Source organism: Danio rerio, chromosome 6 (assembly GCF_052040795.2).
Source record: "Danio rerio strain M-AB ecotype USA chromosome 6, GRCz13ab, whole genome shotgun sequence".
Classification (NCBI taxonomy): Eukaryota; Metazoa; Chordata; class Actinopteri; order Cypriniformes; family Danionidae; genus Danio; species Danio rerio.
This window is the reverse complement of record NC_141026.1, coordinates 29,605,163-29,620,441: the sequence shown is the minus strand read 5'-3', so window position 1 is coordinate 29,620,441 and position 15,279 is coordinate 29,605,163. Positions and strand designations below refer to the sequence as shown.

The following is a 15,279-nucleotide window of genomic DNA, read 5'->3' as shown; positions in this document are numbered from 1 at the left end:
ATGAGAATGAAAGATATAATGGTTCAGCAGCAATGCGGTCTGTGTACCAGTGTGTTGTGGTAAAGGAGTTGAACCAAAAGGCAAAACTCTTGATTTGCAGGTCAATCTACCTTTCAACTCTCACCTATGGTCATGAGCTTTGGGTCATGAATGAAAGGACAAAAGATCTTGGATACAAGCAGCCAAAATGAGCTTCCTTCACAAGGTGGCAGGACACACCCTTAGAGATAATGTGAGAAGCTCAGAGTAGAGCCACTACTCATCTACATTGAGAAAAGCCAGTTGACATTGGGTGGCCTGGGTGGCCCCAGGGTGGTGTCAACCAAATATAGAAACCCACTGCTAATATTTGCAATGCAACCAAATACAGCAACATGCTGCAAATAGCCCAGACCACAACCAAAATAGACACATTTCAACTTACATGTTTTATTGATGTTTCTGCAATGCATATTTGGTTGCGATGTGAAAACTGAATTTTGAGAGTGTTTTCCTATTTGAATGCGCTGACTTTCAATCAATGTAATCCATCCTTGATTAATAGCAGCCATATCACCCTGCAGCCCAAGACCGGTTACTCACTGAAGCTAAGCAGGGCTAAGCCTGGTCAGAACCTGGATGGGAGACCACATGGGAAAAACTAGATTGCTGTTGGAAGTGGTATTAGAGAGGCCAGCAGGGGGCGCTCAACCTGTGGTCTGTGTGAGTCCTAATGCCCCGGTAAAAGTGAAGGGGACACTATACTGTCAGTGGGTGCCATCTTTCGGATGAGACGTTAAATCGAGGTCATGACTCTCTGTGGTCATTAAAAATCCCATGGCACTTCTTGTAAAGAGTAGGGGTGTAAGCCCGGTGTCCTGGCCAAAGTCTATCAATCGGCTCTTGCGATCATGGCCTCCCAATCATCCCCATCCATCGAATTGGCCCTATCACTGTCTCCCCACTCCATCTATAGCTGGTGTGTGGTGAGCGCACAGGTGCCGTTGTCCTGTGGCTGCCGTCGCATCATCCAAGTAGATGCTGCACACTGGTGTGGAGAGACCCCCTTCATGATTGTGAAGCGCTTTTGGTGTATGGCCATACACAATAAATGTGCTATATAAATACACATCACATTACATTACAGCTGCCTTATCCAGCTGTTTCTGAAAGCAATATATTAATTACTTTTTCAATTAAGATGCCTAACTACATTAAAAACAAAAAAGTCCAAAAATTCATAAAACAGATATTGAAAGATCCTAACAAAGGATTGCCTACAAACAGAAAACACACAATAGCTATTTTTCCATCCAAAATTTGAATTAATTTTATGCGCAAAAGTGGAGGCGTTTCCATCCAATGAATCAAAGCCAATAAAATCATCACTTCCTGAATAACAGGCGCCAAATATCAACAGTAAAAAATGGAATTTTCTCCGGTAGGAGAAGCTGCATGAATCTTTTCTTCATTAAATAAATGACCTCAGAATGCAACCCTGCCACACAGTGAACGCACAGTGGTGTTTGAAGGCGTGAGACACGGAGTACAGACTCTCTTGATTCTGCGAGTAATTTATAATATAATAACACTAAATACTACAATAATACTGAAATGGTTAAGGCATTTTAGAATGACCAAAACAACATTTCAGATGTTTTACAATGTGCTCAGCCCGATGGTTTGTCCATTCGCGTATTTTATCATCACATGAACTCTTATAACAAAATCACATGACTTTTTTAAAGCGCATACTGGAATTTGTTTGGTAAAAGTGTTTCCTTCCCAGTTTATGCACATATTTTCTCATCGAATAAAAAGTTTATCCTACTCTGTTATGCGCATAGTTTTTTATGCACATTTTTAAAATGTATGCACATCTTGGCGTTTCCATCAACCATTTTTTTTATGCGCATATTCAAAATCCACATAAAAAAAGGTGGATGGAAATGTGGCCACTGACTGATGCTGTAATTTGGAAAGACAGGTTAAATTGATCACACTTCTCAAGAATATGTATGATCTCTCATCAAAAGTGACATAAAATAAATATAGATAGGAAAAAAGTAGCCATCTAGAAATCATAAACTTAAGCTAGTATATTGGCACAGTGTAAAGTTTTTATGTTATGTTACCATACCATCTTGAAGTTAATATTTATATGCATGGTGTCATTTGACTTCATGTCAGCACATTCGCACTGGAGTCTACTCAACTGGCGACAGAAAGGAAAAAAAGACATGTATTCACACTTATAGTGCATGTGACTCAGGTCTTTATTCTCTAAAATATAAAAGTGTGGATTTAAAAAAAAAGGCTATTTATACCAGCCAGACTAAGTAAATTTATAGCTTATATCTTAAATAGGCTCCACTGGCAATGTGCACAGTTGGCATTCATTAAACCTGGCCAAGAAAAAGAGGGCACTGTTATCACAAACGACAGCTTTGTGTTCTATGAAAAATGAGCTTTTTCTTGCACAGTCCCATGAGAGAAAGTCAATGAGCTTTTTATTTTTCCCCAAACATCAAGCTGGTCGGGAGACAAGCTGATGCTGTAAACCTACAATAAATAAAGAAAAGTTATTTTCGACAAACTTATTTATGCTTTTTAAAGGGCACATATGATGAAAATTCACTTTTGTAAGCTGTTTGGACAGAACTGTGTGAAGGTATAGAGTGTCCACTGTCATATTAGTGTAATAGAAACACAACAAGTTTTTTTTTTTAAACTTTACTGACGTTAAAATAGGATCTAAATCCCTCTGATTTTGAGGCCCACCGCAACGTGATGTATGAGTGCAATTTTCCCCGCCCACCAAATTGATTGACAGGTGTTCATGTCTCCAAAATAACATGTATACACATGTCCACAAAACATTTTTGCAAAGAATATAGGATTAAAACATGTTACAAGTCTCTGTAATCAGCTGCACCTCAATAATTAATTGTATAGGTTTAAAACATCTTCATAACAGTGCATGTTTGTAATAAAGAGAGTAAAATCGCTATGTAATTCTCAATTACTATATAGACCTTTTTCTTGGCTGCGCGGAGGGTGCCATAGCGACCACCCTCTTCTGCCAGAATGTTTAAAACTTCCATTTACAGCATTTACAACTGGTAAATTGCGCTTCGAAAAAAAATGGGTTTCAATAGCGTTTTGAGTGGTTTACGAAGTGATTTTGTGACACAACTTTGAAAGGTGTGTGTTAAAGCCATTATAATCTGTCAGATGTGGTTCAAGAGCGAGAGAAAAACATTCAGTTCAAGTGTCAAGTGTTTCCCGGCCTGTCAGCTGTTAGCTCAGCGGCTCTTCAATACGTACACACACACATGCAATACCTCACTGCATCATACAGCAAACCAGATTACTGGCATGAAACAGGTATGTAAGCCATGCAACATACCTAATTGATTATTGATAATCTGCTGGCTGATTTGCTGTTCATTCTAATCGCGAGCCATTTATGTTTCATTTAGTGTGTAGTATTTACCCTGGTTTCAAAATATCACTTTGTCACAGTTATTAAATCAGTGTGTTAGTGGGACAGTACAGGCTACATGTGTTTGTCAAACATTTTGGTGAATTACAATTGTTTGGGTTGGTTATATATTTGAAAGAAAGAAAAAATGTTAACTTTAGCGATGACAAGGCTTCATTTAAACTGCAGTTCTTACAACGGGGAGAAAATGTCTCACAGCAGTTTTCCATCCTTCTAGATGGCATTTTTTTTTTAAATGATCAGTCCAGGAGGTGGTGATGTTCCACAACAGTATTAGTTCAAAGATGATAAAAGCAGGTAAAATAGACTAAAACTATCGTTTCAAAGCTGTCAAAATCTGTTTATTTGCTTCAGCTGCTGGATGGAAGTTCTTATCATTCTCCTTGCGCTTCCACGCAAAGCATAATGGGTAATTTTGTGTTTAAGGAAAAGGTCTATAATCACTACGGCTGCATTTGTTTTTGACTCATTTCAGGAAGGCTTGAATAAACTAACACAAATACATCAAATAAACTTAATTCAGCTTCAGCCGTGTCTGTCTCCATCACTGACTGCTGTTCATCTCATGTAATACAGGAGAAGCACACATATACATCGGAGCAGTGGGCGGAGAAAAGCAGCTCATTTGCATTTAAAGCCACAGGCTACAAAAACAGGACTGAACTCAGACAGCAAAACGGGCAGAATCTGGAGGCTGTAATAAATGATCTGATGTGTATTTGAGCTAAAACTTTAGAGACACATTCTGGAGACACCAAAGTCTTATCTTACATCTTGTAAACAAGGTAAATTAGATGCCCTTTAAAATTCTTGATAATTTTTTTTTTTCACCATTTTGTCAAAGCTCAACAAGGAGAGGGACTTGTTAACAGAACTGTCGAGTATTTTTTTTTTTTTTGCTGTAAAATTACTTAACATAAATATAGAAAAGTGTAAGGGGCTGAGTTATAATAACATTTATCACACCTATTTACAATATGCTTATTTATAGAAAATGTCTTCTGAAAAAAAGTGGCTCCACAAATACATTAAAAAACAAAACGTCATTTTATACATACAATACTTACAAACCTATACAGCAAAACATTATTGAATTGACAAATATATTTGTAGGAATACACACACAAAAAAAAAAAAACAGTTGAAAACTGTACATTACACTGTGTAAATAAAGTATCTTTAGAAGGAAATTTTCTGCTACCCGTTTATTTGAGCATAAAGTATGTCTTTTACTCATTCTTTCGATTTCTGTTTAATATTTTTCTTTTTAGTTTTTTTTTTTTTTTTGCTGATTTTCCAATCAATCTTTTGGTGAAGTAAACGTTTTGAAGGTCTCACATGCCATTGAAATGACACTTAATGAAATGTTCCTTCATTTAGATAACAAAAATAAGATGAAAAAAAACACAAACATAATTATAAGTTTATTTCTTATTTGGAAATGCTGCTGCTTTGATCAGATGTAATGAAATGTAGATGTAGAATAAGCTACAAATCTGGCTCAGCTTACATCAGTCCTTCATAAACCAGTGGTTCTTCATGAACAGGTTGTTCATTCCATTTTTCAGTACTAAAGTCCAGCTTCAAGCAGAAACAAAATACATTTCGTTCCATGTGACATAGCTGATTTTCACATGGCCCTTTACCACCGTTTGTTTATCGAAAACTCCAAACGGGTTTTCCCTCTCGGAAAGAGCGCTGCGGCTCTGATGTTTGCTGTGCACATATTCCATTTCAAAGCCATGTGGCTCCTTCTTTCTCTGTCAAAGAGCCTCTGTAACTCCCTCTCTTGATCTCTTCGGTATACACACACATCTGTCTATCCACCAACATGTTCAGAAAAAAAAATGAAGGAAAATAGTGCAGGGTCCAAAGGTACTCCATCAACCTCTCACTTTATTAGTGATGGTCCCTCCTCTGTTTTCAATCCCTTAAAAACTGCTGGACGGAGGGAAACACTCACTTAAAATCTTTTCCTGGACCGAGACTGCATTAGTTCAGAGTGCATGAAACCTCTGCCACCAGGTTACTGATCGACAATCCCTCAGTGTCCATTATACAAAGCCTAGGGAGAGTTTGAAGGCAATAATCCACATTACATTGCCATGTTTTGACTTTCAAGCAAGGAGGCAAATGTGCACATCTCAGAAGCTTTGCATCAATCATATGCTCCATACACCAGATGGAGGCTTATGTTTTTTATTACGCGCAGTGTGTTAGAGATATTAACCATACTGCCAGAGGACAAGATCATATTCCCATCAATATCTGGTTGTTTTGGGTTCGATTTCTGATGCACCTTTGGGAATGCGTTTGGGTGGGTTAACAAGATTGATAGACAAGGGAGGACTGGGAAAAGAGAGAAACCGTGGATAATGTATGTTATGAGATCATAGAATACAGTGTTATCCAACTTATTTTTCAACATGCAAGTGAGCTATTTTCATGAATGTAGGGGATTTCTGATTTATTGGCCACCATCTACCTTTTCCTTTCCGCCTTGACACTTAATGGAGTAACCTCCATTAAACTGTAAATGATCAGCGACGTACAGGTTGGACTATGAATGCATTGATTCACAATTCCATGCAAAATGTCAACCTTGCCATGTAAAAAGTTTTCTCCAAAATAGCAAATAAAATAGTTTTTGTGTAAGCAAGTATTTTAAAATACTTTAAAAAATATTCAAAATGTCTCTGTCAGTGTTTTCGAAGAGTTATATTTGATTTACCAAAGTCATACAAGTGCCAATTTCACATCTGTCACATCCATAACACAAAGGTTCCCCATCCATAACAAGCCTTTTCCTCATAAATGCAAAAACGTAATTTAAAATCAGGTCAATCGTTTTAGGTCTATAGAGAGTCCACTCTTATTCTTTTGATTAGAATTCTTTCTTTGGCTTGTGCATTTTAATTCATATAATTTCTACAAAGTATGTTGTAGACTGTAAACTCACAGACTTTTTTTGGTCACGTCCATAACGCATGTTTAGTTTTCTCATTTAAAAATAAAAATGTTTGCAGACTGATATTTTTCTGATCCTTTAACTCTGTGGTTAGTTGTTTCAGAAAATATAAACAGATGTTGCAATATAATGTTAACATATACTTTCTATATGAATTTATGTTTTGATTTTTTACTCCAAATATCATATCCATAACACTGGAATTGCTCTGATAATAAAAAATAAAAGCTGGACTCAAAAAGATGGTGTTGTTCCCCTCACCTCTCAGCCATTAAAAAGAAATGTTTTTTTTTTTCTAGTAAAATAAAAATATTTAAAGCAGTACTGAAGATGTGTGGGTTATTACACTTATAAGAGAAATTTTGTCTATATTATGTAACATACATTTATGTTGTATTAATCAAACATTTTTCTGTTGTTTACTGAAACATGAATAGGTATTTCCATTTGTTTTCCTCCATTTGACATAAACTCTGCACTTCCCAGCATTAGAAGTATAACAATAAACACCAGAAGTGTTTCATTTGCTCTTCAAATTATGTAAATTTAAAAATGGATGAGTTTTTTAAGCAATTAAACCAAAAAAAAAAACAATTCACAAATGTGCAGGGGAAATATATATACTGTATATATATACAGTTGAAGTCAGAATTATTAGCCCCCCTGAATTATTAGCGCCCCTGTTTATTTTTTTCCCCAATTTCTGTTCTGGGAAGATTGTCTCAGCACATTTTTAAGCATAATAGTTTATAGGTATTTTTCAAGACACTTCTATACAGCTTAAAGTAACATTAAAAGGCTTAAGTAGGTTAATAAGGTGAATTAGGCAGGTTAGAGTAATTAGTCAAGTTATTGTATAACAATGGTTTGTTCTGTAGATTATCGAAAAAAAAAATTAGCTCATAGGGACTAATAATTTTGTCCCAAAAATGTTTTTAAAAAAATGAATAACTGCTTTTATTCTAGCCGAAATAAAACAAATAAGACTTTCTCCAGAAGAAAAAAATATTATTAGACATACTGTGAAAATTTCATTGCTCTTTTAAAAATCATTTGGGAAATATTTAAAAAAGAACATAAAAATCAAAAGGGGGCTAATAATTCTGACTTCAAATATATATATATATATATATATATATATATATATATATATATATATATATACACACAACAGTTCTGTCTTGTTCTCGAATCTGACTGGCTGACAACGTTCAATATTCTGCAATAGCAGCACTGGTACAGCCTCCGCACCCTTCTGTATTACTTTGCCCACATAGAGTGACAGCAATAAACTGTCAATAAACGCACTACAGTATGATAATTATTTCATCTGTTGGACAACATGATGTATTTTTTAGGTGAGAATGTAGTTGTTTATGTAGTTAGAATGTGTTGTTGCTGGATGAAAGCCAGTGTACTGTTATAAATAAACTGCATAATTGCAGAGCAAAGACAGTTGACGATTCACCACAAGATGGCAACAGTGACCGCATAATAAGTCCTTAGAGGAGAAAAACTCAAATTTCAAACTAGAAGAGAAAAACCAGTAATTTTTCAAACTACAGCTGATCAAATCATTATAAAACAGATAAGTGACACTAAGCCCATCTCTCTCTTTTGTATGTTGTAGTGCTGTATTTATACCATAGTATCTGATAACGTTTGCTTTGGCTTTTTCGCTGTTCATTACAGTGATTTCCCAATTGCAACAGAGAAAACCTGGAAATTTTTGTAGATTGATAGCATTTCCGTTCAGCTTTATAATCTTAAAATGTCAGCAAAAATCATTCAAATACTAGCTTCAATGTAATGTTTGTAAAGTAGCAATGGTTTCTGCTGTTCTGATGTCCGCTGCAGGTATGGATGAATAGCGGAAGAAAGTAGTTCCTCATATAAATGTATTTTTAAACCCTCTGTGTTTGATTTTCTTTTTTACATACACAATTATGCCTGTGTATATAAGCTGTTGTAAATGTGTTATTCAGGCATTAGTGGCAAGGAAATCCCTTGATACTTTGAACATGTATGTATAAGCCATATCACACTCGAGTCGTAGCAGTTTATCATCACTGGTGGGACACATGTGGCCTCGTGTCAATGCACGTCTCCCACCAGTGCTGATATACAGCCATATCGCACTGCTATAAGTGTGATATGGCTTATACATATATCTCCAAAGTATCAAGAGATTCCTTGCCATTAATGCCTGGATAACACATCTTCTTCTCTGAATAAACGGATGGCTTTGAAATGCATACACCTACTCTCACCTATTTTTTGAATGACTTATAGCAAAAAAAATAAATAAATAAATAAATTTGGTTCACATTTATTCCGCTGTGGTGACCCCATATTAATAAAAGGACTAAGCCAAAAAGAATATGAATAAATAAATGAAAATTGGTTAATGGAAATGGTATACAACTGCAATTGTTTTTCATTAGCATTGAGAAACCACAACAAAGGTTTTGTCCAAATCTGTGATGTCTGGCTATTGTTGATAAGAATGAAAGGAAAAGTTGAAAAGTTAAAACAGGGGAGAGGGGCATTGCGTTAAAGCATTGAAACATTGTGTAAAAACTGATTTAAAATCAGAAAATAATTCAGAATAAACTATACTACAGTGATACACAAATGCAACATGTAATTCCATGTTGGATAAAATAGAGCTGAATATAAAATATTGTGTTCAGAATGCAAATAACTTGAGAAGTAGTGCAGTAAACGCCAAAACTAATTGCATTACGAACCAGTGTTAATAACATAAATCAAAGCTAACTAAAATAAAAATAAAAAACTATGTACAGCTAAAATAACCAGAAATGGCTGCATACTTGTCGATACATTAGGGCAATGTTTCTCAATCCTGGTCCTCACCCCCCACCAATCATATTTTGCATGTTTTTCTAATTTATCACACATGATTCTGATAAGCAACTTGTTAGAAGAGCTCTATCCATGACCTGTGTTTTGACTGACACGTTCCTACAGTTTGCATTGCTTCCTAGTCAATTCTCCTTCAGTGTCATCTATCGTAGCACAAGAAACCTTCATTTCACATTCATACACAAATGCACCTCACTAGAGAAGTGTGAAGTGGGACACAATATACCTCCTTAAATCAAAATAATTTAAATTCACATATTACACACTGAAATGTCTTTTGAATGAAACAGCAGGTGGCACGGTGGCTCAGTGGTTAGCACAGTTGCCTCACAGGAATAAGGTCATTGGTTCGAGTCCCGGCTGGGCCAGTTGGCATTTCTGATTGGAGTTTGCATACTCTCCCTGTGTTGGCATAGGTGTCCTCTGGGTGCTCCGGTCTCCCCAACAATCCAAAAACATGCGCTATAGGGGAATTGAATGAACCAAGTTGGCTGTAGTATATGAGCGCATGTGTGAATGTGAGAGTGTCAGGGTGTTTGCCAGTACTGGGTTGCGGCTCAAAAGGTATCCGCTACGTAAAACCTAAGACAGAGTAGTTGGTGGTTCATTCCGTTGTTGAAACTCCTGATAAATCAAGGAGTCACTGACTAAGCTGAAGAAAAAATGAATGATTGATGAATGATACATGAAATCATGGCGGAATACCCTGTGGATTCAACTTTGCAGGGCACTTATTTTAAAATTAAAAAGAAACGTCTGACGGGAAAAGAAAAACATACGAAATGTGTAGCGTGGTGGGACGCGAAGACTGGGATTAAACAAATGCTGCAATATGGAAATCGTTTGCATTTATACTGGAAGGCTGTTTAAAATGGGCTTATGCAATCCATTATAACAGTGAATCATCATCATGTGATTAATTGTACACTTATCTATACATAAATGGCTTATCAGTCAGATTTCCAAAGACCCAAGGGCATGTGTGTAAAGTTTGTGCATACGCTCCTACCCGACTAGTGATCGCAGCCTGCCTGCTGAGCAGCTGCTCTCTGTCTGCAGACATTTGAGTAGGCAGATCCTTCAGCAGCCGGTTCTCCTCCAGCTCACTGCCCTCGCCTGATTCATCAATAGAGAAGCATAGAGATGATTGAATATACATGAGTTTTAATAATAGACTGATACCCAAGCAGAACTTTCACTAATGAGTACCTGTGGGCACATCAGCCAGGTTTCTGGTGATGATCTCGCGGATGCGGGCAGGAACTGGTGTGGTGTTGCACTCCTCCTCATCGCCCCTCACAGTGTAGGTCTTCTCCTCAGCACTGCTATCTGGGTTAAGCAGTGACTCCTCCAGCTTCTGCATTATTATCATTCATTAGTGTAAGGAGAGAAACTCACACATTGCAATCAGGTGACTAAACACGGTTCTAAAAACTTTATTTAAAGCTTTTATGTTTAAAGGAACAATTTACTTTTTGAAAATAGGCTCACATTATAACTCTCCCAGAGTTAAACCAGGCCAATAGCCAGGGGGGTTCGGATAGTTCGAAAGACCCACCCCTCACTGACAAAGGTCCAAAATTTGTCCCATATACAACCTAATTTTTCCTATTTTGACTGGTATGCCATAATAAAATGTGAAAATAACCATCGAAGAAGGCTTTAAGACCAAGCGGAATCCTTTGTGCTGTTGCTTCAGCATGACTTGAGGACACTTGAATGCTGGCCCAGTTTGCATTTGCCTAAAAAAGACAATGGCCTGTTTTTTAATTGAAACAGTATTCTTTTTTTTCTAATGAAATATGATGCAATAAGTTTGTATTTAAAAATAAAGAATTATTCTTATATTTTTGTTCTTCAAAATCTTTATACAATGTTTTAGGTACATCAAAAAGGGTGGTTGATAACCATCCGACAAGCTAATTCAGCAAAAAATGTGCTAAAAGTATTTAAAGCTCATAATTAAATAGAAAATGAGGCTAATAACTGCAAAAAGGTCCATATTTTAAGAAAAAGAACCACCGCTTTCACCAGGCTGGTGAACAGTTGAGTAAACAGTTGAGTTTGAGTCCATTCAGCTATTCTCCGGGTCTGGCGGGACACTTTTAACTTAGTTTAGCATTGTCCATTGAATTAGATTAGATCATTGGTATCTCACTCGAAATTAACCAATAAGTTTCAATAATTTTCCTATTTTAATTGTACTGAAGCTGAATAATATGACTGCGCCTGCTGCAGCCATTATACAGCAGCAAAATTCCTTGATTATTAGGCTAGAATGAGAGTATAGTTCCTAGCCACATTGGCCAAGAAAATAGTCAGTCTTTGTACACAAGCTAACAACTGAAGACTCTAGCTTTAAATATGAAAATGTTTATAACTCTGCAGGGGTGTCAAATTCAGTTACTGAGGGAGCACAACCTGCTTAAACACACTTACCTGTAGATTTCAAACAAGCCTGAAACAATTAGTTTGAACAGGTGTGTTAAATTAGGGATAAACTATGTAGTGCTGCGGAGAGTTTGACACAGCGCTAATGATCTAATCCAATCCAATGATCTATGCTAAGCTAAAAATGTTCCTACCAGACCTGGAGTTTCGCGGAGTGGATTAAAAAATTGTGAAAGTCAACAGTAAAATGAACCTTTTTTTTAAGTGGAGTGTTTCTTTAAAGCAGGGGTGACAAACTCAATTCCTGGAGGGCCGAAGCCCTGCACAGTTTAGTTCCAACCCTGCTCCAACACACTTACCTGTAGGTTTCAAACAAGCCTGAAGGACTTAATTAGTTTGATCAGGTGTGTTTAATTAGGGTTGGAACTAAACTGTGCTGAGCTGCGGCCCTTTTGGAACTGAGTTTGACATCTGTGCTTTAAAGCTAGACACAAACACAAACCAGGTTTTTTATGCACCTTTGAAATTGAACATAACATATATATTTTTTTCTGTGTGATTTAAAGTAAACATACCAGACCCAATTACTTGCACTTCATCAAATTGTGTCTGTAAATTTAAATTGCAATAGCCTACATATTTGTAAAGGCAGTTTTCTCAAAAATAGTTTTTTTTCTTTTACACTGAGCCATAAATCCCCTATTTCAGCAGCACTTAGATCAACTTTTTTGTATGAAGAGCCAAAAACCAAATATCATTGAGAGCCGTGGGCCAAAGATAAATATACCAAATTATTTTACATAACAGTTGCCAAAGATAATGCCCTAGTTTTTTTCAAAATATGTTTCGAAATAAATAGAAAACATTACTTTAAATCAGATTAAGTAATGCAGTATCACTTTTTTAAATAATAACTTATTGTAATAAAAACATAAACAAATCACATTTATAACACAGTGAACGAGTTCAATGCCAAATAGTCAACACATTTTCATACACCATTTAATTGAAACATTTAATTACAGTTAGCTTTTAACAATAAAACAACAAAGAGTTATATTAAATTTGAATTGACAATCTCAAAACCATCTTCATCATTCTCCCTCTCTTCTCAGATGCAATGACGGGCCAAATCAAAGGTTACCATGGGCCAACTTTGGCCTGCGGACCTTAGTTTGGGCATCTCTGACTTACACCAGACCTTTTTATTCACACAGAGGGATATGCTGTATGAAGGTTTTTACAGAGGGATGTGTTTTTCAGCATTTGCCTGATCATAAACAACAAGTTATTCTAAAAGTATTGTCAATTTACTTTTTTTTTCCATTAATTTTTTTTACAGTAGGTTCTGAATAGGATACCGCAAATCTTCTCTACATAAAATTATATTGATATATTTGCATTTCATATTAAATGAAATGTCTCCTTTTTCAAATAAGAAAAACGTGCACAATTTTAAAAATTATTTATTATCATTCTTTAATCAATATATTTCTAATTCAAATTAAACATTTCAGTTAATCAACATGTAGTGCATTACCTTAGTCAAAAACAGTGCGTATTAATTAATTTAGTATGTATTATTTATAGTAACTAGCTGCTCACGTCTGTCTCTGTTTCGGTTTCGCAGGATGTCACAAACAGCAGAAGGAAATGAGTCGCCTGTCTTCAAGTTTCACAGAAGAACCTGAAACTGACCTCCTGATCGACCTTAATTTGTTGAAACATTGCAAGGCTCGTTAATATTAAATCAAGCTCTCTCCTCTTTCATTCACACATGCTGTTTTGAAAGGGTAACAGTGCAATAACCTATTTAAGTTACAGCTGGTGAAGATCAGTTTTCCTACTGGAAAACACGCACCTGAATCACGGCTTCCAGTCCTTGATCCTCGTCGCAGCTCATCTGGAAACTGGTCGGGATCCAGTGCACTTCAGTAAACGAACGGCGAGTTTTTCCAGTTGTCCTCAGACTTTTTAGTGTATTAAACGCATAAGGAGGGGTCAGCAAGCTGCTATGCAAAGTAATAAAGTTGAACTGTTTTAACAGTTTAGCTTTAGAAGTTTAACTCTAGGAAAAGGTTGCACGGTGCTTTGCACAAAATAGCAATGCTTTAATAACGCATATAAGTAAATGATCGCGAAATATTCAGCAGGAGTGAGCCACAAGTGCAAAAGTTGCAATCACAGCTCTTATGTGGGTTCCTGTGGTTGCCATGGAAACCGGACGCTCCCGCGAGTTGCCATGAGAATTAAAGCGCAAGCTTTTCAACCTCCATAGTTACAGACGCGGCAAGTCATGCTTGAACAAATACAACACTGGTTATTCCAGTCATTGTTGGCACTTTCTTAAAAATAAATTTAAGTTCATGACTACTACTAGAGTTTTGAACTGTAAGGATTTGTAAAAATATTGTCAAAACATTTAACACTTGGATAAAACATTAGATAACATGAACATATACAGCTACAATATACAATCATCAAAATTAATCTAATTAAATGTTCAGAAAAAGGAACAATAAGAATAAAACAATAAATGAATATTTTATTAATAATATTGGGCATTGGGATTAATAGAGTAAACTATAAACAGAATGTGATTTAGCCGGTATTGGTAAACAATCACTTTATTTCTATTCAAATATGCCCACCAACCACTTTATTAGGTACATCTGCCCAACTGCTCACTAATAAAAACAATTTAATCAGCCAATCACATGGCAGCAATTCAATTCATTTAGTCATGTAGACATGGTCAGCATCAGAATGGGGAAGAAAGGTGATTCAAGTGACTTAAATGTGGTATGGTTGATGGTGCCAGACGGGCTGGTCTGATCTGCTGGGATTTTCAAACACAACCATTTCTAGGGTTTACAGAGAATGGTTTGAAAAAGAGAAAATGTCCAGTGAGGGGCAGTTCTGTAGGTGCAAATTGTTGATGCCAGAGGTCAGAGGAGAATAGCCAGACTGGTTTGAGCTGATAGAAAGGCAAGAGTAACTCAAATAACCACTCAATACAACCGAGATATGTAGAAGTGCATTTCCGAACGCACAACACATCTAACCTTAAGGCAGATGGGCTACGGCAGCAGAAGACCCCACCGGGTGCCTCTGAGGCTACAATTCGTGCAAGCTCACAAAAATTGGACAATAAAAGATTGGGAAAATGTTGCCTGGTCAGATGAGTCTCGAGTTCTGCTGCGACATTCGGATGGTCACGTCAGAGTTTGGTGTCAACAACATGAAAGCATGGATCCATCCTGCCTTGTATCAATGGTTCAGGCTTGTGATGGTGGTGTAATGGTGTGAGGGATATTTTCTTGACACACTTTTAGTCCATTAGTACCAATTGAGCATCGTGTCAACACCACAGCATACCAGTGTATTGTTGCTGACTATTTCCATCCCATTATGACCAATGTGGACCCATCTTCTAATGGCTAGTACTTTTAGCAGGATAACGCTCCATGTCATTAACCACAAATCATCTCAGACTGGTTTCTGAACATGACAATGTACTCACTGTACTCAAATGACCTCCTCAGTCACC

At 36.5% G+C, this 15,279-nt stretch overlaps 1 protein-coding gene across 5 annotated transcripts in view; it reads right to left on the bottom strand.

Annotated features, from left to right (window-relative positions):
- Window positions 1-13,935, bottom strand: part of crocc2 (ciliary rootlet coiled-coil, rootletin family member 2) — an 86,104-nt gene extending 72,169 nt beyond the window's left edge. For 3 of the 5 annotated variants that reach the window (XM_087257284.1, XM_087257281.1, XM_087257282.1), the window contains exons 1-3: window positions 13,591-13,935; window positions 10,548-10,695; window positions 10,348-10,454 (exon numbers count right to left, since the gene is read on the bottom strand). Coding sequence is in view for 4 of the 5 variants with exons in the window: in XM_087257281.1 (XP_087113407.1) it covers window positions 10,348-10,454; window positions 10,548-10,695; window positions 13,591-13,632 (297 nt within the window). In the remaining variant the exon portion in view is untranslated. Of the gene's footprint in view, window positions 1-10,347; window positions 10,455-10,547; window positions 10,696-10,829; window positions 11,674-13,334; window positions 13,440-13,590 lie in introns of those variants that run through there. The other 2 variants (XM_087257285.1, XM_087257286.1) reach the window with 2 other exon arrangements.
- Between the last annotated feature and the right edge of the window lie 1,344 nt (window positions 13,936-15,279).